Below are 26,850 nucleotides of genomic sequence, written 5' to 3' on the forward strand. Positions count from 1 at the left end.
ATTACCCTAGAAGATTGGAAGAGCGCTCATTTGAACGGGAATTGAGTTTTATTGCCCTTTTTAAGTGACAAAGACAATTGGAGGGCAACTAGCACCCTTCTTATGCCCCTTTTCCACAAAGTCATCCGATCAAAATTTTGTTCAACATAGTTGAAAGGTCAAATAACCGTGCCTCTGGGGATGGCATGACCCCCCAAAATCCCTGTAGAAAGAGCTGTAAATTGTGAAACTTGATTATTGTTTACACATACTATTTGTTATTGGGAAGTAAACAAACATTTTTCGGGGAGAAGGAATTTCTGCGGGGAGGGGGATTTTCCTCGGAGAGAGTTATTTGTGGGGAGATAAGTTTCTGGGGATAAACTTTCAAGGGGAAATTTTATGCAGGGGGATTTTTCAGAATTCCTATAAGAAATTCTAAGATATCCATGCATTGATTGCTTCTCAAATGAGTTGAAATTGTTGTTTTTTTCTTTTTCACCGAAGACTTTGTCAGAACGAAGCGTGTTATTTCACAGTTTTTTCTTGTTTTTTTTCCTATGCCACCGTTCTCGGTTCGTTTTGAAAAAGTGGCAAGGCTCTAACCTCGGCAGTTTTTAAAGAATATGTGGACCTCAGGTCGGATTGATGAATGTGACCGTAAGAACTATGACAGTTTTTCTTTTATATTTGTATTATTTTCTTTTCACCAACTCAATTTTACGTGTGCAGATGTTCTGGAGAAGTCTTCAGAATGAAATTTTCAAAGGAGATGGAACTGTCCGGGAGATTTCTTCGTGGCGAGAGAGAGGTATTTCTCTGCAAGAGAAATTCACCGTGGGGATATTTTCCGTTGGAGAAACTTCAAGAAGAAATTTTCTGCAGGAGAATTCTTTAAGGGGAACTTTCCTTAGGAGAAACTTTCCATTAGGAGGAGAGGATTTCCAGGAAAAATCTTCTACGGAGGGTGGATTTGCGGCGTGATTTGAAAAACCATTAGAATTAAATGAAAAGAAAGTCTTTTTTCAAACGAAAGTAGGCCAAGGAGAATTGAGGCTCAGGAAACTAGGCTAAGAAACTTTCAAGGAGGAATTTTCAGTGAGGATGGGTTTGTTCGGGGGAGGAGGATCATACGCATGAAAAATTTTCCATGGAGGAATTTTCGTGGGAAGAAAAATTTCTCATAAAGGGCGGAGGCGGACTTTCCAGCAATATTTGAAATGCGTTAAGAAATTAAATAAAAAACTTGTTTCAACTGAAAACAAGGAGCCACATTATAATTTAAAACGGACACAAAGTTCTTGATGTATGAGAAAAGATATTCCTTCCTCAATACCTTGCCCTTAATGCTAAAGTTCACCTTTTTTGTCTAAATTCTTGAAGAGCAACTCCAGAGAAACAAGTGCCGTTTATTTAGAATAAGAAGCGTTTTCATATTACTGACAAACTTTAACGTGAAGAGCAAGATGTTGAGGAGAGTAGTATCTCCTGGATATCTTTAAGTAGCTTCGTAATCACCGCTTTTCTTCCTTTAATAATTTAAGATGATGAAGAGGTTTGACGGCGACCCCCTCAGGGCGGGACGCAGGTTCATACTAAGTAATAGGAATATATTCTTCGAGATACAGGTGTCTGTTGCGTAATAGGGAGGGTTTCTAAGAGTTACTTGTGTCTGTTGCGTAATTGGAGTTGAGGGTGACACAATCTTGCCTGACTTGTTGGATCATATGATTTGCTTCAATATTAATTCTGCGTCGGAAGGATAAACATCTAAATCTTATTTTAAAAAAATGAAGATGAGATATTGCAAGAAGACGTGTGTTCATGATAAAGTTACCGCAGCGATGAATGTTGACAAAAATAAATATTTGAATTATAAAACAGGTGCTAATACTCATCAGGTTGCAAATATATACGTGTGGTGTGATGACAGTAAGGAGTTAAACTTCTTTGGAGTACCGAGAAAATTCAAGTGTTATAGAGGTGGAAATGCGAGAGTAACGTCGCCAAAGAAGTTAGTGCTCAAAGAAAACCCAAACGTAAAGCTTTCAGTTGATGATGAAGGCCAACTTCTTGCTGCTGGTCAAAAATTACCACTTGGTGTATCTTATTACCATCTTCCAACTATTACTATTCAAAGAAAGGTAAAAAGAAGACAGGGGTACCCCGCAAAGTCAAGCAAGATATTTTGTTTAGGTGTCGAAACTGTTTCCTATGTAAAAATAATGTTGTAATAGACATAGAAATCGCTGGTAAAATAAAAAGAACACTAACGGAGATTATCAGCAAGCGAATTAAAAATGAATTGATGAAAAACAACGTTACTAGTGCCATAGATAGTTTACCCACGGATACATTCATTGAACCATGAATCACTATGAAGAGAAAATGTGTTTCAAAAATGTTTGTCTCGTTATATATCTGTTGTAGCACAGTGAATTAATGCTTTGCTTGGCAATATGGGGCCCAGGGTTCGATCCCCGTTGCAGCAAGGTTGGGCGACAAGCTTGCTACTTGTTCCTGTAAAAACACCCAGCAACTGAAACGTCGATTCGACGCCCTATGCGCCAGCAATGGCTCTGGAGGATCTTTATCCTTTATCCTTTATATATTATTGCTGGCTATCGCTCCTATTTCTAAGGTGCCAACAGTGACCAGCAGGATCGGGTAATAGGACTATAGACTGGTGACGAAAACATAGAAAGAATTTACGTTCATTATTAATCTATAATCGGTAGTGAGACTGTCAGGATTTAAAATGAATAAAGTGGACCGACAGAAATTTATAAGAAATCCTGTTACTTTGGAAAAATGTTAATCCTAAATGACAATTTTCAAAGATTGTCAGTGCAAAAGAGTCTTCACTAAGAGAATGATTGACTTTATAATGAAAAATGAGTCTCCGTCTTTGGATTATTGTCCGAGGCTTATGCGTCGTTGTCAAAAGGCATTTAGTCGATTTATTGACATACAAGGGATACAAAACAAAGTTATATTTTGCATCTGTTTGAAGATTACTCCTCCCATTTCTCTAGTGATCCAAAAAAACAGCATAAGCCACTAGTGATAGCAAAGAACATTTTATTGATCGCTAGTCAGTTTTTTTTGAAGTGAAACAGTCAACATTAAAAAAGTATTTTACACATGCCCATTATGTTTTTATGCATTGAGCAGCTGGTCATCCTGTGAGAATTGCACTATTATTTATGACTATAATGAAAAGTGTAGATTATGCAATCCATGTAAAATGCAGAGAGGGTACGCAGTGCAAATTAAAGACTGTAATTCTTGTCTTGAAGATTTTTTTACTCTAATATTGGATATTTCCTTTGTTTCAATTGTCACTATGATAAATGTGACCAATAAGAAAATAATTACCCTGTAATGATTGCAAAAAACTATAAACGTTGTTTCAGTTTATTTTTAAGAGACTGGTATGGTCGTGGTGTGATTATGTTGGGAAGAAGAACCTGGTCTAAGCTTCAGTTGCTAGAATATTAAGAGAGTCTGGATTTTACGACTTCACTGTGAAGATACCGGTGACTATGATAATAAGCCTACTGGTTTTTACTTTACTGTTACAGTAAGTTGTTCTTCATATCAGAACTTCGTGTGTCAAATTGCTTCAAATAAGCAAATTGAAACACGTGAATTTTACAATAAGAATCAGAATAGTATTATTGACGTTAGGATAGAGATATAATAAAACTTAAGCCACATTATATTGTAGAAAATTTGACCCTGACTTTGCATGCCAAGATGAATACATGTTGATTCTTGACGAGCTCCGGCCACTTATCATTAACGGTGGTTACCTACACGGGGAAGAAGAAATCTAAAGTACACAGAGTTTTGTACCTACAAGTTTTATTAATAAAAAACTTCACAAACATTTTTAAAGCATTTTACTATTAGGGTACTAAAATTTATATTATACAGTTAGTAATGAGTTTTTTTAACTAGAAAGTCTTTCAATTAAGAATCGACATTGTCAATGCTAACAAATTCACTGTAAGTATATCCACAACATCGAAAAATAAAATATAATAGTGCATGAAAACCAATCTATTGGTTGGTAAATCTTGCATTCGCTTCCAATTTTGAATAATAGATTTTCAACTTTGCTCAAAATAGTTTTTAATATGAGTCATGTAGAAAGCATACTGTAGGCCAAGAGGATCAAAAAATTCAATATTCTTCGTAGTTTGAAAGATGCATAGCCAATACCCCGTCTTAAAAGTTGATCAGCTAGCATTAACAATGATAAGGGTACTAATGGCAATTTGAATATGCCCGAGGAAATCCAAAGGTATGCAAAAAGACATTTATTTGGACATGTAGGGATCCAAGTTGAATACATTGATTATTTGTTTTGTGTTCATGGTGTCAAGCCTAATGCAACACTGCCGTCAGGGATAATTTTCCAACAGGTTTCAAATTGATTTAATGATATTAATGCAACATTCTCCTCCAGTGTTTCGGCAATGGTATACTCAAAACGTACTGTGCCCATTCAGACAATACTCATATCCTGAGTACCGGACAAATCCAATACAGGATGGAATTCCATTTACTTTAAGAACAAGAGATGAAAGTCCACAAATTTCAAATTTATGTGGAGAATTTGTCAATAATCCTATGGAACTAGTACTTTTTAAATGCCAAAGCAAAATTTGAAGGAATTTTACCATTGATAAATGAGCAAGTAAGTGCACCCATACCAATATGTCGTTGATTCGCGATTGTATGAGTACCGAATAGTTTGATATTTTTTCCACTAGCTCTTAATTTCTCAATTGCCAAAGCAACATAATTGAAAACCCGTTGTTTTTATACATGAAGTATTGCCAAGGAGAGAGACTGTTGCATTAGGTGCAGTACAAATTACTTTTTGAAAAATTAAATTGGACGGAGCAAGTTGTAGCTTTATGTCAATCTTAACAATTGGATGCAACCATTGAGGTATATTAAATATCTTGTGATAAAATTTCCCAACCAAGTGTAAATCATTAGTTGTGGAATCTTTAAGTATATTGCTAGTGCCAGTATCCCTTTAATATTCATATCCAATAGCCAGACCTCTCAATGCTTATATGACATAAAATTCATAAGCATGAATTATATACAACTTGCATAATTTGAAAAATTATTGCTTGTGCCCACCAATGTTCTATTTATGTAGGCACTTATTTGTCTAAACAAATTGTGTAGTATTACAATTTTGATAGGATAACCACTCGGCTGAACTCGGTTTTTTATTTTTAAATTTTTTGACAATCACATGTAAATCTATGAATATGGAAGTCAAATTTATGAAATAATCATTCACTAGAATAAATTGGAAAATGCACGTTTTCATAGAGTTTGGTTGTTGCAGATAAATTGTTCCTAGTAACCATCTTTTTCACTTACATCAACATTATCTGAATTGAAAAGATTTAGAGATGAGGTGACTGAAGGATGAGAATATTCATGTGGTAGATATGCCGTTTCTAGGGAAAAGAATAGTTTTTCGATCTAACAATTTTTGTTCTCGATTTCCTTTTCTTCTTTGACAAGAGCGACTTTTACGCCTCTGGGCTGAGTTGAGACTGATGAGTGACAGATTGTTTCTCGCCCTTTTTAAATCTTTCCCACTTTTTCCAATTTGAAACACTCGCTTTAAAATCCTTCCCAGAGCCCAAATCATGTAGCGTCGAGGACTCAAAATCCACGGCAACCAGTGCAGTATATTTCTTAGCAAGGGTTAGTGCAGAACGAAGCAACTTAGCAAACCAAATGCAAACCCAGTAACCGAACATTGACGAACGGCCCCTGTAATAGTCCACTCCATGACCCAATTGTCGTGGTCTGATAGTAATATGGTATGATAGTAATTGTCGTGGTCAACATAGTAATCAGTATCTGGACAAATAAAAGTATTTTTTTTCTATTAACTATCTCATTGAATTTATCGAAAATGACATATAATCACAACTAAGCCTTTTGTTATTGCGAGAGAATCACCCAATTCACTTCTTAATGTTAACTGACAGAGTTCCAAATGCGAAGTGTTGACTGGAATATACTGAAGATGCTTTATATTGTAGTGATGAATGTGCTCCTGACTAATTTTTGGTTCAAGAACTCGTAAGAGGGGGACATTCGTATTATCAACTCTCGATGTCTCGACAAAAGATGTATAAAATTGAATTGTTCATATCAATCGTTTAGCTAAGGCCGCCTTTATCGGACTATGACTATGATAGAATACTGTGTTATATTTATTAAAATCTTTGTTACATGGGGAATAAAATCTTTTTTACAAATCTAAATCCCTTTAGATTTTTGCATAACAATATTGTTCAAATATAGATTCAAGGGCTCTAAAATGCTCATACGGCATATGCATAGGGACTAAAAACACTGATTGCAAATATAATATACTTTTACGGACTATTGGGAAGTCTTTGAATCTCATCTATCGTTAAAAGATCTACTTGTAATATATGAAATGGGAAAAAGGCTTTAGTTTTACGATAATAGCTACCGCAAATTCTATGATTTGTATGAAGTTTGTAGCTGGGTTCATTCCAAAAAAACTCTGCCGCCAATTTCTTTTCAACTTTAGCAGCTGGGGCAAGTGGGGTGTGGGAACTTAAACTTTTCATTTTACAAATATCTTCATATACATGTTTCAAAACTTGAACGATTTTAAACGTAAACGCGGTATGAAGCATCCGCTACCTTCGTTTGATGCCTTTTAAATCATCGTCCCCACTTGTCGTGCTAGTATGTTTCGAAAACGATTTAAAAGCATCTTTTGATATTTCTCCATATTCCCTTAGTCATTATGAAATATTTGTATTCCCAATAAGACTTAGGAAAGATAAACGACTTTGAAATTTTATATAAATGACAATCAAATGATTCAAGTCTATTATGATTTACAATTAAATCTGATTCCAAATCAATTAAATTGTAACTTCTACTGTGGATTAGAGCTACATTCTTTTTTTCATCAATTTGTGCATCTTCATTTTCTACGTGACATGTTTAGAGTCTTTTAATTTGCTTAGGATACGATTGAGGTATTAAATCTACAACAGTTGATGAAACTTTTGGTAATTCTTCGTCCTGTTTTGGTGGTGGTGCTGGTGGCGATGTTGAGCTTTCAGAACTTGGAGGTTGATTAATGACATTTACTTTGAGCAGTCTTTCATGATAGGACTTATACCTATCGACATGTTTCAGAGCTCTTTGAGGGAAACCTAACTTTCTATCATCAAAAACTATCTAATTGTTAATAAATTTATTATGTTCAAAGTGCTCTTTTGGTGAAAGAGTGAGTTCAATTGGGGTCAATTTGGAAGATATAGCCATCTAGATAATAAGTGCTTACAAGTCCCGCGATTATTGGCAGTAACAATGAAAAGAAACTACCACCCACTTGAACAAGCCGTTTCTCTTTTAAAATCTTTTCCTTGCTTTTTGCAAGCTAAGACACGTATAAGTGAACGATGTTGCTTTGTCTTTCGCATAACTACTTCTGGCCAGTGAAACATAAAACACTTTGATGTATTTACAGTTTTTCTCACGTAGCCTCGAGGTGGAGCTGTAGTACTCATACGGGTAAATACCCTAGCACATTATTAAATCATACATTTCATCATCTGGAAAGTGCTGTTTAGGGAACTAGAAGAGAACTTTTAAAATCCTCACTTTTCTGTACTTGAATCAACTGTCTTAGGGATTTGGAACAAAAAATTTGGGAATCAAAAAATGGATTTTATTCAAATACTAATTATTATTTTCATCTGTTTTCCATTTGACTTCTAAAAGCAGCAAATTTTCAGATGATTTGGGTATGATATTATATGAAAACAACTTTCTGCCCATGTGCCATCTAAAACTTCGCCTTTTTGCAAATTGCCAACACTGTTAATATGAATTTCAAATCATAGTTGGAATTGTTTATGTAAACTGGTAGAAAAAGTTGCTGCTTAACGTTTAAATTACACGATTTATGTGCCAGTCCACGAAAGTTATTCTTCAAACAATTAAAATCTTTCTTCAAACAATTAAAATCTACTTTAGGAAACTCTGCCTCCTCCCACCATTAAGTGTAAAAATCATCCAAATGTGTCTTTTTTTGGCATCCATCGTCTTGGGCTTATGCCCTTCGACAAGGACCACGTACTTAAAGCACTAAGGCCCTGTGTTTGAGGGCTTAAATCTGCATTAAATTTTGCAATTTTTTATGCCTCCCACTTCTAAAACAAGTTCTTTTTAAATATCGTTTCAATAAGATGTAAATTTTATGTAAACAAAACTATTCCACCACTCCCATTTTTATTATGACTGTCTACCCAATAAAAAATACAACACACCTAATCCGAAAAAAGCCCTCAAATTTATGTAAGTCAAGGTGAAGCGCCTGAATCTTCGTTTGCAAGCATTGCAAGTACACCTCAAATAACGTTTCATTACATAAATCTTTGTTTGCAAGTAATGCACGTACACCTCACCCAATGTTTCATTAAATAAAATGTTTTTGTGCAATAGTTTATTATACACTGTCTCACCCTCCCGCCTCCCGAATTCAGCATTCAAGATGAGCTCAAATCCTTCTGACCTAGGGGTGTGCTAGGTCAACTATATCAGTATGGATGCTACAACTTGTAAGAGTATTAAATGGGTACCCTAATTCCGCTAAAAAACATAAATATTGCACAAAACGGTATCAGCTAGAGAGAAATCAGGTAAAACAGGGGGTGATCACTTCCACTTTGTCCTTATCCCCTTCATCACTGTCATTTTGCGGGGAGGGTACTTTCTGGACGTCGCTTGTTGGTAGCTGGTCAACCTATTCATAGTCCTTATCGAGGCCGAGAACCCGCACAAAGGCGACTAAATCAAACATAGGGGGGCTACCTTAGTCAGGTTCATCCCTGAAATTAACCCCCCCCCCTACCTTCACTTTCCTCTGGGGCCTGTTCCAACTCCATTAATGTTTTAATATCCTCATACAGGTTTTAGGCCCTTTGGGATGATGGTATGTGAACATAAGGGAAAATAATAAGAGCTTATTATCCCATTGAAACACTTTTGACTTCATCCTGAGAAAAAATTTATAATAGGTTGAAAGAAAATAGAATATTAGTCTCAAATTTTTTTGGAGGGCAATGTGGCTGTTTGGATGTATTCAGACTACACTACCACCTATAGATCTAAAGATCAGAAAATGGACCCCCAAAGTAACCCTACAGGTCCATAGAACCCACACTATAAGCTATAAATTTCAGACCAGAAACTATCTCATAAAATCTAGTAGAGTGTCCCCTTTACACCTCAGCTATTATAATGTTCTGAAGAATTTTAACAATACACACGGAAGGGTCCTGCTTATGGGATCAAATGACAGGGCTCCAAGGAATTCAGTGAGTGGATTGTCAATTAACTGGTCAAAATCGTTTGCGTGAGCCTGAAAAAACAACAGAAATTCTTATCCCTTGAAAAATCTGTGATTTTAAGCAATGAAAGAGTATGTTATTATGCTTAAAAAGAGGGGTATTAATCTAAGGATTAATATCCTCGAATTCTCCTTTTTAAGTGAAACAATAAAACACTAAGTTTTCAACTCTAGAATGTATTATTTTTAGAAGCAAAAACATCCTGGCTATTTCTCCTTTTTTTAACGCGAAAAGAATGTCTTATCTTTTGCCATTTCTCTTTTGGGAGACTGAGGAGTTCTTCAACCCCCTCAAGACTATCGACAGGGCCCTTTTATTAACCCAAAAGGAATATCTTGTTTTTAGCTATTTCTCTCTTATGAGCGAGAGGTTCTGTAAACCCCCTCAAAACTATCAACAATGCCCCCTATAGTAAACTAAAAAGAATTATATTAACTGGGAAAATTTTTTACCACCCAATAAATAAGCTTTACGAAAATTCATTAATAATTTTACTTACGTCAGTGTTCGCATCCCGAACGACAACCTCTTCATGCTGGAGGGCTGAAGGGCTTGCATTATCCCTGTTCTGTTGTGGGGGTACGGAAGCATAGTTAACTTCACAGTCATGGGGCTGGGGAGACCAAAAAGACGTGTCAGCTCCATCTTGCATAGGGTACGTCTTCTCACAGTGCTTGGGGGGATTGAAGGGGCACATTTTCACCTTGCGTGGGGACCTTAGGTCTCGATGAGCCGGCATTCTCGCATTGTAATGGGGCTGAATCTTGGGCACTGTGTACACTTGGCCAAACTTTCGTCCTCACCCTCTTTCCAAGGAGAAGCTCAAAATTTTCCTTGAAAAGAAATAAATCATAGTTTTCCATGAAGTAAAAAAATACATCTTATTCTATCACTTATGGAAATTAGATTTCATAAAAAGGTAACATATATGTTTAAAATACATAGAAAAATACGAGCACTTAAGAAGCATGGAATTTAGCCTTCGGAAATAACCCCATTGCTATGGGGTAAGCCAAAAATGGGTTATTTAACAGAAAAATTTGAATTAGCGGATATCACAGACCGTAAATATGTTTATTTGATTTTTTATTCTTTCTATAACATTGTAAAGGAAAAAACATTTTTCACGAGTATTTGTCACGCATCTCATGTCCTCATGTCCTCAAGCATATCATCAAAACTTTTGTAATAAAAAAAAATATTTGTTTTTGTTCAAATCACTCAAACTAAATTTCAACATAGCCCACTTAAATTTAACTCGCTCCTATTCCACCCCACCTCTTCAATGTCAGTGATACAAACTTTCCAACGTGAATTATTAGCTTTTGAAGTAGGTATCACGCTCCTAGAGGATACAAAAAACTATTTTGAATGATTGATATTGGAAAAGGTTTAAAAATTTGTTATTATTCCACTGCCTGAGAATCGTAGTGAGGCTAAACTGCCTCATTTCACAGTTATTTCCTTAAAGAGCGATAGAATAAACCTGGAACATGCTTAAAAATGGATTCTTAGGACAAGTCTGTAGGTTTGTCTCTGAAAGGTCCATTTTCCTAACCTAGCCCTTTTTCACGGTAGCAAAAAGTAGTTAAAGTAGAATTTTGGAGGATTTAGGCAAATTTTTAAGAGAAATATATATTATAAATATGGCACTTGAGAGGAAAACAGCCAGACAATTAGTAACCTTTTAGTCTGTTGCCTAGGGTTACATCTGACCTTATTAAGGGGGAGGGGACTCACTTAATAATTCATGATTATAGTCAAAATTTTACTATAATGAAATAATATTATTCTCACCTCCATTTAACGCATAGATAAGTTACATTTTCTAAATCGTTTCATATTAAAGTTCAATTTAACCTTCGTCTCTTAATTCTAGCAAAAATAACATGCTTTTTCCATTATAATGATGTTTCCTTTTCATGGTTGGAATATACCAGACAACAAGCGCTCCCTTTTTCACGACTAACTAGCAATAATAGCTTATGTTGACCGCTTAAAATGGAACTAGTTAGAGTTCAGGTAACCACCCTCAAAAATCGACATTATGCTTAACGATAACTCTCCAATTTGATCAGAAAAATGTTTCTAAATTTGAATTCACTTGTGGTATCATAGCGTTCAAATTTACCAGACAAAGGGATGCTCCCCCTCTGTAATTAACGCCTGTGTAAGAACAGCTGTTCGCTGGAAGCTAACCCAGTACATGATGGAAGGTATCATTAAGGGTTAGAGCAAATACCTATTTATGTCTTTTTTACCATGTGGCAGAATATCCTTTAAAGCGGTTTGATAGGGTACGTGACTTTCGTGATAAAAATGAGATGAATTTATCGGTAATAAATCTTTTTACGGGGGAGGGGTTTTCTAGGTGTTTATCCAATATAGAGAATTAAAGCAGGTTAAATTTAGGTAAATCTTAATGTGTCACTTTCAAAATCTAATGCAAGACTGATATGGAAGCTATTTCAATACCAGTATTTATACCCTCCAGGTACAATAGAAAATTACTCGGTTCTTGATAGAAGAATAAGAATCAAGAGCGGATCTCGTGACACTTCTGTTTCCCGGAAATAATGGCATACCTTCGGTTTACCAACAAACCTTTGTTTTATGAAAATCAATAGACGTTTAGACTCTATAACGGCTCTGCTCATAGAAAATTTTGGAAAAACCCCTTGTTTTCTAACACGAAATGGCTATGTGTGTGCAAAACAGGAAAATATTGGGTGATGAACGATTGGGAAACTGCCCTTACTTGAGGGCCCCCTGAAGGTTTTTTTCTGGCCCTCGCAGGTTTTTAAACAACTAAATATTAAACACTCTATTATGTAACATTTGCATAATTGAATACAATCAAAGAAATCATGATTGGGTAGGGCCCCCTGAAGGGTTTTCCCTACATTCTTCGGTTTTTAAGTAGTTGACACATGTATCTCTTAGAAAACACCCGGTTTTACGCAACGGACACCTGTATCACGAAAAAAACATTCTCTAGTATGTAACATGCACCTGCGTCTTGCCCTGAGTGGGTCGCCGTTAAACTTCTTTGTCATCTTAAGTCATTAAAGGAAGACAAGAGTGGCGGCTATGACGCTTCTCAAAGGTATTGAGGTGACACTGCTGAGAAGGGGGGATCCCCCTCATATACGGAACAATTTTTGTTGGTTTTAAGTTTCAATTTTACTTCTTACTTTCAATTGAAAGAATTGGTTAATTTTCTATTTATATTCTAAATTTTCTAAGACATGCGACAGTTCCCTGGCACCAAAACATCTCTCAGAATTAAAATAGAAAAATTTAAAGATCGATAAAAATAGCATTTTCAAACTGGTCCAAAACAGCCACTATCTATTGTTACTAGCCGAGTTTGTTATTTCATTTATGCCTTTGGGACTGAGGCAGAGGGAATGTATCAGCATTTTATACCTAACTGAAACAGTACTCTCATTTCTAAGGAAATTGGTATTAGAAATCTCATTGGTATACAACGGTTGCAGCCATAACGGTTGCTATACCATTGGAATTAACATTGTCAAAAACCCCATTGAGGAGACTTACACACTCCCTCCAACAAAACAAGGAAAATCAATCTTTTGAATGGGTAGCACTGATGCGTCTTCTTTTTTTCTTTGCCGCTAGCACTGGAGCACTGGAACATTACAGAGAGCTGTTTAAAGCCATTATTAAAAGGAAATCATTGTGTATGCAGAGCCATTCCTAGGGTGGTGGTCCCTACGAAGAAATTAATGCCCAGGTGTGACTCAAATATAAGCGAAAAAGCGAAAAATTTGACGAAAGTATGCATCCTCCCGTCCAGGCACCCCCCCCCCCCTAGCCATGGCGTCCAGGACAGCCAAGACAGATGAAGCTATATTTTTGTTTGCTTTTTAACAATGATCGGTAGTATAATCCCCGGTGCGCAAATCAGAGATAATAACACACGTTGATACAAGACAGACACTATTTAGAAAACTTTGAGGGGTTCAGAACTTCGTCATTATGGTATTTTTCCGAAAAAACAATCGGATGACTCTGTGCAAAGATGAGCTCAATCCTGGCTTGACGCAAAAAACGTTTGGTTTTTAATAGGTATAGAATAAATTAAGTCTAAGCTACACTGGATCATCCCATACTGCCAACGTTTTTGCACAACGTTTTAGCAACAGCTGGCACGGAACACCATGCTAAAATCGGAAACCTGCAATCATTTTCAGTTTGTGCGATTGGAGGCACAAAGTTGACCTGTGGCTCCTCCCCCCCATTCCAAGTTTCCTTTGACCTTTTCGTCAGAAAAATTCATAATTTTAGCCAAGGCCATCCAGGGGGGTCTGCGGCTTGACCCTCCTCCAGCTGAAATGTTTTTCTGATTCATAAAAACAATACAAAAATGGATATAAACAAATTTTCATCCTTTTTTGAAGTTTTTATGCCCCCCTCCCGAAAAACATGATTGTGATAAACACCCGCCGAGAAAAAAATCCTGGAAAAGACCCTTTGTGTAGCCAAATTATTCAAAAACATTCAATATTCACCTCACCATTGGACCCGAGTGTAGCCGAAATTATGTTTCAAAAAAACATATTCATACTTTTGAATAGATAGCCTTGTGCTAATCAAAAAACTTTCAACCCTCTTATCGATCTTTAAAATATTCATTTTATAAATTGATTTTCATTGCTTGGAGCTAAATTCTGGATAGATGTCCAAGGAAAGTGTACAGCAAAATTTGTATTTTATTAACTAAAAGTAACATCTAAATCACCACTGAAAAAAAAAACAGAGGCATGGTTTACAAGAAGGGTAGTTCTGCTGTCATCACTTCGGTCAATAGCTACATCAAGTTGGCAACTTTTTTAATCAAAATGTAAATTGACTTTTTAACATTACTTCTCAAGATTTTACATGATCTGCTATATGAGAATCCTTCATAATGGAATGTTTACATTTGTGTCTAATCGTCATTACCAAGTTCCACAGAACCAGTGCCTGTATATGTTTTATGTTTTAGCAAGGTTATTGTTTAACCATTATTACTTAGACCTAGTTTCACCAACGTTTAGAAGATGGCAATGTTTAAAATTAATGTCAGATGATCCTGAGCCAAAGACAACTGCTCGCTGAGGGTTGAACAGAGATCTCCTGCCTAGTCTTCTTGGGAGCCACCAATCGTGATCTATTGTCTATAACAGAGAGGGATATGAAAGGTAGAATCGCACCGCCAGTTTATAAACGGAAGAGAGAGGTTACATACTAGCACTAAGTACATACAATTACTGATTTCTTATGTGTATTTGATAATACGAAAAATTCATTTTAAACGTCAAATTGTTCTTACATTGAAATAAATCGCAAATAAATTACAAGTTTATACAGAGTAACACAGCATTAGCTCGTAAAAATGTTGTATTTTAAAAGTAACAGTATTGATTCTGTCCCAGGAAATAGAAAATAAAATTAGTTTTGAACAGAAATAGCTTTTTTGAGACCATAATTACGGAACACTCAGATTAATCAAAAAAATTCTTGAAAGACACCATCTTATAAGTTTCAAGTAGTCGAAAAATGCACAGTTTTATCAATGGCGAAGAAACAAGTCCAAATTGTTTCTTCTACAGTAGCTATATTGACCAAGCTAATAAAAGGCTACTGCTTCAGCATGCCAAATAGCCAAAGAAACGCAAACCTAATTTAGTTTGCAAGTGAGTTAACAGTGACAAATAAATAAAAAAAAAATTTTTATTTCATTCATATATGCCAATTAAAGTCTGAGTACGAAAAGGAAAAAAGGAAAATCCTGATGAGAGAAGTAGGGTGCGATTCACATATGTGCATTAGGAATAAAATTAGCACGCGCATAGCAATTAATTGTTATCAATGAATGATAAGACTGTTGTAAAATGTGTTCATTTCTAATATAATTTATGCCTGATTTGTGTAGTGGGGTGTTGGGGTGTAGTGGGGTGTTAGGGTGTTTAGAACTTGATGATTACAAATTTGTCATCGACTGACACAAGTCAAAACTAATGCTAACATCCAATCCTTGTAACATTAACGTTTGATCAATAGTCTCAAGGTACAAATGTGTTTCTCGTAGACTTGAAGGGATATATTACCATGAATAGAAATTAATAATACCTGGCGTGTTTACTTTAAATCGTGTGTTAAATTTTTACCTACGTATTTACCCAGCGCTTCAGGCCTTAGAAGGTTGAAACCTCAAAACTAGGCTTTATTGACTCACCGTATTGGACAAGATGTAAATACCAATTCTAGGCAACGTTACAAGGGACCTTTCAACCAGAAATGCTAATCCGACATTTGACCTATTTATGCTCCGTTCAATTTAGATACCATTCTGGGAGCATGGGAAAAATTGGCAAAGTGGCAATAAGTGTACAAAAAACACAACACAAAAAATGACAATTTTAACACATTTACATATTCAAATATTTTACATATAGCATAATTCTATTAAAATATATTTAATATCCCTAAATGTTTTTAGAGCCCGCTTTCGTGATAATCGGACAATTTTCAACACCCCAAATCCACGGCTAATGAACGCATCCCTATTGAAAGAGCCCATGAAAGCTGAAAGAAAGGGGAGTTTAAGGCCTGAAAGCCGCATGCCCTCTATGACGTCTCTTCAGTCGCAATGCGGATCAATAGGTAAGTCACTTAGAAAATATCTATTTCACGGTTCTTGTTCCCCCTCTACATTTACTGTAATGTAGTAAGTGGCAAAACTATGTGAAAAAGTGGAAATTGTGGTCCGAGTAGAGCAAACGGACAAAGAAAGAAAGGACCTTGAGTGCAGTAGAGAATAAAAAAGGATAAAAGGGAACAAGGGAATTATAAATGGGCTAATTATTGTCACTTCTAGCCTAAATTTACTGACTAACAAATTCACTGGATGTCTTCTATATAGGAGTATCGAAATTGTATCCGATCACCTTTCCAGTATTTAGGTATGATTTACAATTTTAAGCTTAAGCAGGTTTAACATTGGCGAAGTTTGTCTTTCACACTGGTTTACTTAAGATCCATAAGACCCATAGGATCCGTAGTGCAAGTCATTTAAGCTCCGTAGCGTAAGTTAGTGACAAAGTTGAAAAATTTCAACCTAAACCTATAGCTTAAACAACACAGAAAACCCAAAGTTATTTCGATTATTTGAATTGAATATGAACGATTAGGTTATTTAATAGTAGACTTAGTAAAGGTAAAGCTAACCTTGCCTAGCTAGGCTACCACTCTCGTAGGCTGCTTTACTTTTTAAGTATCTATTCATATTTATCTAAGAAAGCAGCCAACAGGGCGATTTCTTCCTCACTGCTGAATCAAAAACACGAATTTCATTTCTTTTTCTAGAGTCTTCAATTTGTTAGATAAAAATATATTATAGAAAATATTTCCTCATCTTTTCTTTTGAGTTGGATAATGCATACATAAGCTTCGTTGCGGAGCTTATTAGCGGTCGATTTGTGGACTGGAAGACGGCCGAAAAGGGAAACAAAACCTAAAACCCCATATGCAACTTTCTTGCAAGAGCAAATCTTATGCAAGCTACCAGATAAAAAATGAATCGTTACTAGTTTAACTAACACCTGATAGACATGGATGACAGCAATACTGCCCGTTCCATAGAAAAATTGGATCGAGGAAGGAAACCCAAAACCATGTCAGTAATTGTTGTCAAGTTTGATTGAATTTTGCCAGCTTATCAATAATTAGGCAAATGATAAGGGACTTTGAAGACCTATCCTCCCTATCCCCATAGAAGTGAGATTAGGTGCAGAATCCAGAAAAAAAGATTATGAACCTAGCTTTAACTACCCATCAAGCTTTGCTGGGTTGCGAGGTTCCTTTCTGGTGGATATGCTAATAAAAAGGATATGAGGCCTCCTTCTCCTACCCACACATGAAATCATTTTGAAAAGAGATAAAAAGATGCGTTACTTCTGACAAAGTTCCAAAGAGATCCAAGGGCTCCTTAAGTAGATAACCCAATGACTTAAATTTAGGGTTAATCTTTTCCAAACAGTTCATATTGGTCATGGACCCTCTAAAGACCCAATAACAACAATTAGCCTCCTGTTATTTCTCACCAAATTTTTTTTTAGATCCAACAATCTCCTCAGGTAAAAGTCCTGGAAAAAAATTTATGAGATAGCTCCACAGACACCGATCATATCGGAGCTGGACCCCAAAAAGACACAGTGTGAAAAATATCACTTTCAACAAAGTTTTATCATAATTAAATAAAAAAAACTAGTTTTGTTAACTGTAAGTAAGGAGCGACATTAAAACTTAAAACGAACAGAAATTACTCCGTATATGAAATGGGTTGTCTCCTCTTCAACGTCTCGTTCTTTACGCTAAAGTTTAACTCTTTGCCACAATTCTACTTTTTAAAACAATTAAAAGCTTTAGCGTAAAGAGCGAGGCGTTGAAGAGGGGACAACCCATTTCATATACGGAGTAATTTCTGTTCGTTTTAAGTTTTAATGTCGCTCCTTACTTACAGTTAAAAAAACTAGTTTTTTTCATTTAATTTCTGAACGTTTTTGAATTAATGCATGTTTGATTTTGGCTCTCCACCATAGGACTTGTCCAATCTTATTGAATTTTTTGTATCGAATCAGATTAACAGATTATTAAAAAGAAATTTACAAATTAATTCCTTTTTTGGCTAAATGGCTTTCTCTTAGTTTTGATCAGACGATTGTGAGAAATAAGGGGTGGGGAAGGAGGCCTAGTTGCCCTCCAATGTCTCGGTTACATAAAAAGGCAACTATAACTTTTAATTTTTAACTAACGTTTCTGTTAGTAAAAAATTTACGTAACTTAAGAATTAACTTACGTAACAAACTTTTATATTCTTATATTTTTATTATGTTTATAAGGGGGTTTGTACCCTCGTTAATGCCTCTCTCTTTACACTAAATCGTAAGTTTCGTCTCAATTCTTTAAGAATGACCCCCGAATCAGAAAGGCCGTAGAGTAAATAGTTGAAATTACTAAAAATACTTTAGCATAAAAAGCGAGGTATTTATCTCCTCCTAAATACCTCGCTGTTTATGCTAAAGTATATTTAAAGCCCCTCGTATGCGTAATAATCTCTGTTCGTTTTAAGCTTCAATGCTACTCCTTACTTTCTCCTTAATTGAAAAAACTTTTTCATGTTTATTTTTTCATTGTTTTTTTTTTTTGTAGTAGTTTTAGAAAATCCTGCACCCTTTTCATCGAATTTCTCGTCCCCCATGACATATTTCTCCAAGGAAAGATTTACCCACATAGCCCCCTCCCCTCAGCCCCACCCCCAAAACCAAAAAAATCTCCCTGAAAACGTCTCTACACTTCCCAATAACGATTATTATATGTAAACACTGGTCAAAGTTTGTAACTTGCAGCCCCTCCCCCAGGGACTGTGGGGGAGTAAGTCATTCCCAAAGACATAGATATTATGGTTTTCGACTATGCGGAACAAAATGGCTATCTCAAAATTTTGATCCGTTGACTTTGGAGAAAAATGAGCGTGGGAGGGGGCCTAGGTGCCCTCCAATTTTTTTGGTCACTTAAAGAGGGCACTAGAACTTTTCATTTTTTTAGAATGAGCCCTCTTGCGACATTCTAGGACCACCTGGTCGATACGATGACCCCTGGGGAAAAAAAAACAAAAAAAAAACAAATAAACACGCACCCGTGATTTGTCTTCTGGCAAAAAATACGAAATTCCACATTTTTGTAGATAGGAGCTTGAAATTTTCGCTATAGAGTTCTCTGATACGCCGAATACGATGGTGTGATTTTCGTTAAAATTCTATAACTTTAATGGGGTGTTTCCCCCTATTTTCCAAGATAAAGCAAATTTTCTCAGGCTCGTAACTTTTGATGACAAAGACTAAAGTTGATGAAACTTATATATTTAAAATCAGCAAATCCGATTCTTTTGATGTATATTTTAGCATCAAAATTCCGTTTTTTAGAGTTTCGTTTACTATTGAGCCGGGTCGCTCCTTACTACAGTTCGTTACCACGAACTGTTTGATAACTGTTTTGGTGGATGTCCTAATTGCTTGAAGATACATCCTTCTCCTTTTTATGTTTCCCAAAAAGGTATTATTGGTTCTGGCTCCTAAAATGTGGTAAGCAGAACAACTGCACTTGCAAACCGACAATCTATTCTTGAAGATTTCTTGGTGACTGTATTTTAGGGACTCCCTCATAAGGACTGTTAGGCGCAAGGATTCTCAAAAAGCACAAGTAGGGCACTTACATTGACTTCCGATCGGACTTGGCGGAGACACAACAGCCGAGCCATGTCCAAGCAATAACCTAGATTTAGGGAATATCCTACACAGGCCCGGTCAGGTTTCCACTACAAAGAGCCAAATCGGGGAAATTAGGTCTCACCTTCACCAGTTTTCTGTGTAAACCAACAGCCTATTATGTAGACACTATAAATTAAAAACAAAACAAAAAGACACATAGTACACTTACTCTTACCTCGTGCTACGTCCCATTAAGATCTGCTAACTACTGATTAATGTCTTTATGACAATAATTTAGGGACCCCCACCCCACAGAGGCCAGAATGGGTACGATGCCCAAGAAAACCAAACTAAGAAAGTTTTACTTTGGACCAAGTGATAAGACAGTTTTTCGTGTATCCCACAAAGTTTTTTTGCGATGCAACAGCCATTCTGAAAGACTTTTTGATTACAAGAACTTTGAGAACCCTCTCCTTCAAAGAAATTAAATGAGTCTGAATAACCCAAAAATGCTAGTAGGATATATTATTTTATTCTCCACCAAGTTTGACTGAGAGCTGGCATTCGTTTCTAGCAGATTCCCTGATGTCCTTATCTTCCCTATTAAGGTCTAACCAGGTCCTGATTCCTAGAAGTTAAAACTAAGACATCTCCAAATGTTAGGCTGGCATCCACCAACCCCTTCTGGTAGATACTTCTGGTAGATGATACGAATTTAAGAAAACCTAGAACACCAACTTTTACTTCCTATTAAGTTTAGTTTATACTCAACAGTCCCTTCTTGTAAATGTACTGATACTGAGGTTCTTGAAAAAGGCCTTGCACGGACTTGTTTCAGTCAAATTCTAGGCGCAATCATTATGTACATAAAAAGGGTGAGAAAACTAAATATTCCTAAAAGTAAGTTCGTTCCAGATGAGTTGTTAATTTGCTAGATTTCTAATCTTGTGTCCTTCAGGATGTGGATCTGAGTCCTGATGTATCCGATTATTTGTTTTGGGAGGAGAGCCAGCGATGTGACGCTGTAAGCTTAACCAGAGCAGACCCAGCTCTAAATAGGCACCTGAAGAAATTCGGGAAAGGTAAACAGGAAGGGTATATGAAGCACATCCTGGTTGAAGAGCCAGAATACGGAGATCAGCACGACACCAACGGTAGAATGCAAATGGCACCGTATTCTTTACCCTTTTTTTCTTTATCAAAAAGTAAACAAACTACAGTTTGGAATTTCGAGGTCCCATTTTTAGATTTTTTTTTCTGACAACCTCAGAGACATCTTCAGTTTTGACTTCAGAATTCTGAATGGAAAATCCCGAATCCTAAGCTAGCTTTCCATTCCATGATCCTAGCAAATTTTTCTTTTCAGAGCCATGATTGTTCCGTTTTCTTTCTTTTTTTTACATTTGGTTGAATAGAAAAAACATTTTTTTTTCTATTTCTCGGGTAGTTACAGAAGATTTGGCACACTTGATTGCAGTTTTTGTTCTCCATTTCACATTCCCCACACATGGGCACCGGCATTGTGGGGGGGGGGATGTACCCCTGGAAATTGGGAACTATAAAATAATTATAAGGAAACCAAAGAAAAAAGAGCGGAATAGGGGAAAATCATGGAAAAATGTATTCTGTTTCATTGTTGGCTGCCTGCAAATACATTTTCACTCTTATTAAGTAAAATATAAGTTCTAATTTGTGACTGAGTGACTCCTTTCCAGTTATCCATAACCACTTTTTTTATATGATTTGGCTGGAACGACAGAAGAAAAAATTAAATTTTTCATAGTAACGAATGGTAAGTAAATAATGATCCTTGTCAGTAACGAAAATGTAAGAGGGTAACAACTATATAAGAAATGGGTTGCCCCCTCCTCAACACTCACTCTTGAGGCTACAGTTTTTTCGGCACTTTAAAAAAGTTACTTATTGTTCTAATTAAACGATCCTTGTGTTTAAGGAGTTGTATTGGAGAATTTCAACAAAATTCAAACTTTAGCGTAAAGAGCAAGGTTTTGAGGAGGGGGCAATCCCTCTCATCTACATAAGAATTTCTGTTGGTTTTAAGTTTTAATTTTGTTCCTTACTTTCAGTTGAAAAAACTAATTTTTTTATATTTAATTTCTGATCGTTTTTAAATAACGCCAGGATACCTGGCTCCATCTCCATGGAAAAAGCCCCCGCCCCAAATAAATATCCTTTGGGCAATTTGATCCTGGTGAAAATTTACCCCGGAGAAGTACCCTTAATATATCCACACCTAAAATTAATTAATTTTTCTAATTTATGTTTTAGTTAATGATATTTTAAGAATAAGTTTCTTTCAATCGAACCATTAATGTTCTGAAAGCAAACAGATCATTTTCTTTTAGCAGCCAAGCCGCACTATAGTCACACTTGTCAATAAAGATTAACATTTATGAATGATCTGAGTTCTTGGTTGATTTTAATGTCACAATTGTATTACAGAAATAGAAAATTGAACTGACTAGAACAACAAAAATTCACAATATTCAGACTTACCAATTTGGGCACTGGATTCACTGCAGTCGTGTATTTTTTTCTATCGACAATTGTAATTCTAGCGTGGCTCAAGCATTAATCATATTAGGATCGCAAAACAGTTGAGTCGATTGCTCGGTTTCTAGGCTGTAAAAAAAAAAAAAAAAAAAAAAAAAACTTTCATAAATGTACCTACTACAAACATTCTGCTAAATTGGGTCATTTTGCGGGAAATTTAATGTATTAATGAAAATAGATAGATTTTAATGGATGGCCACAAGAATTTAAAAACTCTGCAATTTATTAAACAAGTCATAGAATACTCAACTTCTTAGAAAAACATCACTAATTCCTTTTCTTCCAACACCATAGACACCCTAGAATATTGCAACACCCAGAGCTGAAAGCGATATTTTAGCTTCAAATGAAAGCACTAGGTGCTTTTGTGAGCACATGAGATGAATCTCATTGTTTCTAATAAAAACTTCCTAGAGGCCCTTTCAGAAGGTGGAATCTTAATTTAGCTTTGTGGAGTCTAACTAGGCTGGATTACTCAGCTCATTCGTCTCTCTTTTGTCCAACTCATAATTTTTTTTTATCCACTAAGGGGTCTGACGATTCACACACTTATTAATCATTAATCTAAGAGCGAAATTTTGATGACAAAACTTCTCCCCAAAATCACATCGTTGTTTTCTTTAAATTTAATCTAGAGTCTACATCATCTTTTAATCTAATAAATGACATCTTGCTAAGTCATTTGTTCCCTACAAAAATTATGCTAATAATTCTGTAATTAACTACCACTTACTTTCCTTGTTCTACTTTCTAATTTATGTTTGACAGCTTATCGCCAGTTTGATCCAACATTACCCTTTCTATTTTTAGGTCCGCGACGAAAAAACAGCCCAGATTCAAGAGTAAATGGAGCCAATTCTGCCGCTGAAATGAAAAGAAGTGAAGCTACAGATGTATAAATCCAAAGTGTAACCAGTGTATCATTTGCTTTCTAAGCGCAACATTTATATGCAAACTTTGTATTTATATCGTGCACAAAAATCATTCACGTAATATCTATCGATTAGGGGAAGATTCGCTAGATATTACTAAGAGGAGTGCACAAGTTTTTTTGCACCTTTTTTTTTTAGAGATTATTAAGTATTTATTACACAACTTTGATATATTTCTTCTTTTCAACTATTTATGAATGCTTTAAACTACTTCAAGCTATATATTTAAATAATTTTTGAATAAAGAGCGTTTGTCTTTTCCCAATTATCTGAGTTTGTTTCACATGCGAGTGGTAAAAAAAAAAGAAGGAAGGAGAAATATACTTTTTCTTTTCGAAACAATAAAACACGATAGAATATTGCCATATTTACGTTTGTTTTTATTTTTTTCACTCTTTTTAGATATACTTTATCGATAGTAACCTGAGAAAAAAAGCCTGTCTCTTTTAAGAGGAAAATGGGAAGGTTATATAGGGTTCCTTGGACAAAATATTGCTTAGAAATCTTTGGATAGCAAATAGCAAACTTTTGTTTTCTATTTGTGAGTCTTTTAAACAAAGGAACAATGAATTTAAATGATGTACAAGACTAATGTTGAGATTTTGCATTTAATACGCAAATGGAATCTTGCGACCACTTAATTTATACTATCTAACCAATTATATTTTTGAAATTCACCGTGCAGTAGTTTAGATTGAAAACTAGGTTGAAAGTTGGTAGTAATTTTTGGTAAAAAGGAAAATTATATGAGCAGGGAAAGGAAAAACTGTGAAAACTTAGAGAAGGAAAAATAATCAAGTTCAGACCGTTCTCTAGGAATAAGTCTAAGTAACATCATTATTCTGGCTCGGTGAATGGATAAATCGGAGACTAATGAGTCCAAACATGTTAAGTGCCCTGTCCTTTCTTTGTAATTATAGCCATAGACTTATTGCAAAACCACAGATTTCAAAAGGAACATAAATCTAAAAAAAATTTGAAAGGAGAGTTAACAACTGAAAAATATAATTAGTAGAGGGGTAGGAAGATTTTAGAGCACCTACGGCTAATATCAGTTGCCCTCCCCCCGCCTTAACAGCCGAACTGGGTTTGTCCTCCATTAGATATACGTAAATGGTGCCAAATAAAAAGCTTCGCTCAAGAGACAAGTGTGCTCCCTAACCCTTTCTAGCTACGCAAGTAATATTTTAGGTGCCTGACTTCTAACTACGGTTATTTTTCTTTGAAAAGCTATGTTCTTTTAGTTTATAATCAATAGTCAGTAAAACAAAAATGATATTGAAATATTTACTGTCTAAGTTTCGCTTCAAGTGTAAGGAATAGGTATGACGTAATTTGTAAAATTATCAGCGTCTACGAATCTTATGAATCAAATAAAACAATGGAAAACAGTATAGATCAGTTGATCTATCATGCTAAGTTAGGAAGGTGGATAATAAATCCTAGGTTTATGACTTTTCTACCGAACACCCTTAGAATTAACAGAGCCGAATTTCCAAAGTCACTGGTGCTTCAATATAATCCTCTGATTATATCGTAGACACAAAGGAATTTTAGCAAAGTCTGTAACATGAAAATTATAAAGCTAATTAAACCAGTGATTCCCCTAACAATTTCTTGCAATGCAAGTCAGGTCACATATCCAACAACAGTAAATTTTGTCGAGTGACTTATCAGTATAATCCTGATTACATTCACGAACTTCAACATTTTGCAGTATTTGTCGATATCTTAGGAAGGAAGGGGGGGGAAGTTGGGAAGAAAAAATTATAGGTGTTTCACAAAACAAATTCAATAAAAAATGGTCGTGAAGAAAAAGTAAGTTATTAAGGTGGTTTTGATCAATCGAACTATCACCAGAGTGGGCAGAGCCTTTTTAATAGCCAACTGATTATTATTTACTCGTCAAATAGTTTTTCGGTATCTGATCAACATATTCCATTGCCCCTTTATCTTTAATTGTTTTTAACTCGTTTTCACTTCTTAATTTTAGTTATTTTTTTTCTTTTTCTCGAACTTGGGACAAGTTCTGAGAAACTACCTGCGTTTACTAACCAAATAGACCACATCTAAGATTGCTGCAGTCGACAGCAGTATTGAAGGTTCATTGCCAGAGGTTACAATTACTTAAATTAAACCTTCAAGACTTGGGTAGGTACCCGAGTATTCAATCAAACTTATTCTTTGTAAATACCATGTCTTGCTTAGAAACAATCCAAACTACTAACAAAACGTATCTTAATAAAATATTACACTACACGGTAAATAAATTTGTCCCTATTGAATTGTTATTTGTACGCCATGGAAAGGTAGGGTGGACTTCGAAAATACCTATAAAGCACATATTAAAATTGGATTAAAATATTGCCTAAACTAGAATTCTTTCTGCAATATCAAGACCCCCCCCCCCCCAAGCCATCATAATCAAAACCAAGCTAAAAGGGAAACGCTTAGAGCCAAACATTAAACCACTCCTCCCCTTTTTTTGTAAGTCATATAATATAAGCTGAGACAAGGAAGTTTGCAAGAAGACTGAGTTTCCAGTGCAAGACCGCTTCCCATTGAAATTTAAAAATTTAACTACTTCGCCATCACAGTTTCTTAAAACTTTTGAATAAATCAGCTGTTATTTTTATGGTAAAAGAGAAGCAATCAAGATTTCTACTAGGCTAGAGCTAACATGTCCCATCTCTTCTCAAACTATTAACATTCATAATGTAGGCTTATGATCCCCTTCTAGGATCTGAATATTGGAAAAGATTAACATAAGATATTAAACAGAGGGGACTTAAATTTTATAAACGGTAATAAGCCACAAGCAAAACCAAAATCCAACAAATATTTCATCTAAGGTTCTCTCTTAATGTCTAGACAGAACATCATGCAATTCTTCATAAAATGAAAAATAAAATCATAAAAAGAACATCATACAACGACATGCTACTACTATTACTACAACTACTAACAACTCACGGCAGCACCAAGCCACCCTAGGCCAACACAGCTACGCACGCACCTTCTCTATCCCAATCTATTCGAACCCTCCCTCTTAACGCTCTCCCCGGAAGTTCCCATTTTCCTTAAATCTTTCCTTTCGAGATCCTCCCACCCCAAACTAGGACGACTTGTTTTCCGTTTAACCCTAGACGGTTGGCCGAACAGGACGATCTTTAGCAATCTTTCATGCCTCATCGGCAGACCGTGCCCTAGCCATCTAGCCTTTCTCTCATTACAGCCCTAGAAAGCGGGATTGAACTACACTTTTCTACTGTTTGAAATCCGGTCAGGCAGTCCGATACCCAAAACAATCCATAGGCAATTTGTTTTGAAGACATCTTGCAAATCTTCTTCCGTTTTCTGGAGCGCCCATGCTTGACCACTGTCATCACTGTAGCTTCCAATATTCTAATGTTGGTTCGTAAACTTATCTTCCTATTCTTCCAAACTTCTTTAACTGTGAAAAAACACATTGGGACTTGGCTATTCCACTTCTAGCATCTTCACTGCACCCACCGTCTTTACTAATAATACTAAATATTACCAAGGTAAGTAAAGCTGTTCATTCTATCAATCTTTTTGTTATCTAACCTTCTCCTATTCATCTTTACTAATTCTAGCCTTAGCGACTTAATCTTC

At 35.7% G+C, this 26,850-nt stretch overlaps 1 protein-coding gene and 1 long non-coding RNA gene across 2 annotated transcripts in view; one reads left to right on the plus strand and one right to left on the minus strand.

The window, feature by feature from the left end:
- The window catches only part of LOC136040808 (uncharacterized), a 44,316-nt gene extending 21,176 nt beyond the window's left edge, over positions 1 to 23,140 (minus strand). Inside the window, exons 1-3 of the long non-coding RNA XR_010620886.1 lie at positions 23,016 to 23,140; positions 22,226 to 22,351; positions 9,931 to 10,264 (exon numbers count right to left, since the gene is read on the minus strand). This is a non-coding gene — a long non-coding RNA (uncharacterized LOC136040808). The remainder of the gene's footprint in view (positions 1 to 9,930; positions 10,265 to 22,225; positions 22,352 to 23,015) is intronic.
- LOC136040807 (uncharacterized) overlaps positions 1 to 23,568 on the plus strand; it is a 62,209-nt gene extending 38,641 nt beyond the window's left edge. Inside the window, exons 6-7 of the mRNA XM_065725138.1 lie at positions 15,940 to 16,103; positions 23,093 to 23,568. Of these exons, the coding sequence (XP_065581210.1) occupies positions 15,940 to 16,103; positions 23,093 to 23,181 (253 nt within the window). The 3' untranslated portion in view covers positions 23,182 to 23,568. The remainder of the gene's footprint in view (positions 1 to 15,939; positions 16,104 to 23,092) is intronic.
- The last annotated feature ends 3,282 nt before the right edge of the window (positions 23,569 to 26,850 follow it).

This window comes from Artemia franciscana, chromosome 21 (assembly GCF_032884065.1).
Source record: "Artemia franciscana chromosome 21, ASM3288406v1, whole genome shotgun sequence".
Classification (NCBI taxonomy): Eukaryota; Metazoa; Arthropoda; class Branchiopoda; order Anostraca; family Artemiidae; genus Artemia; species Artemia franciscana.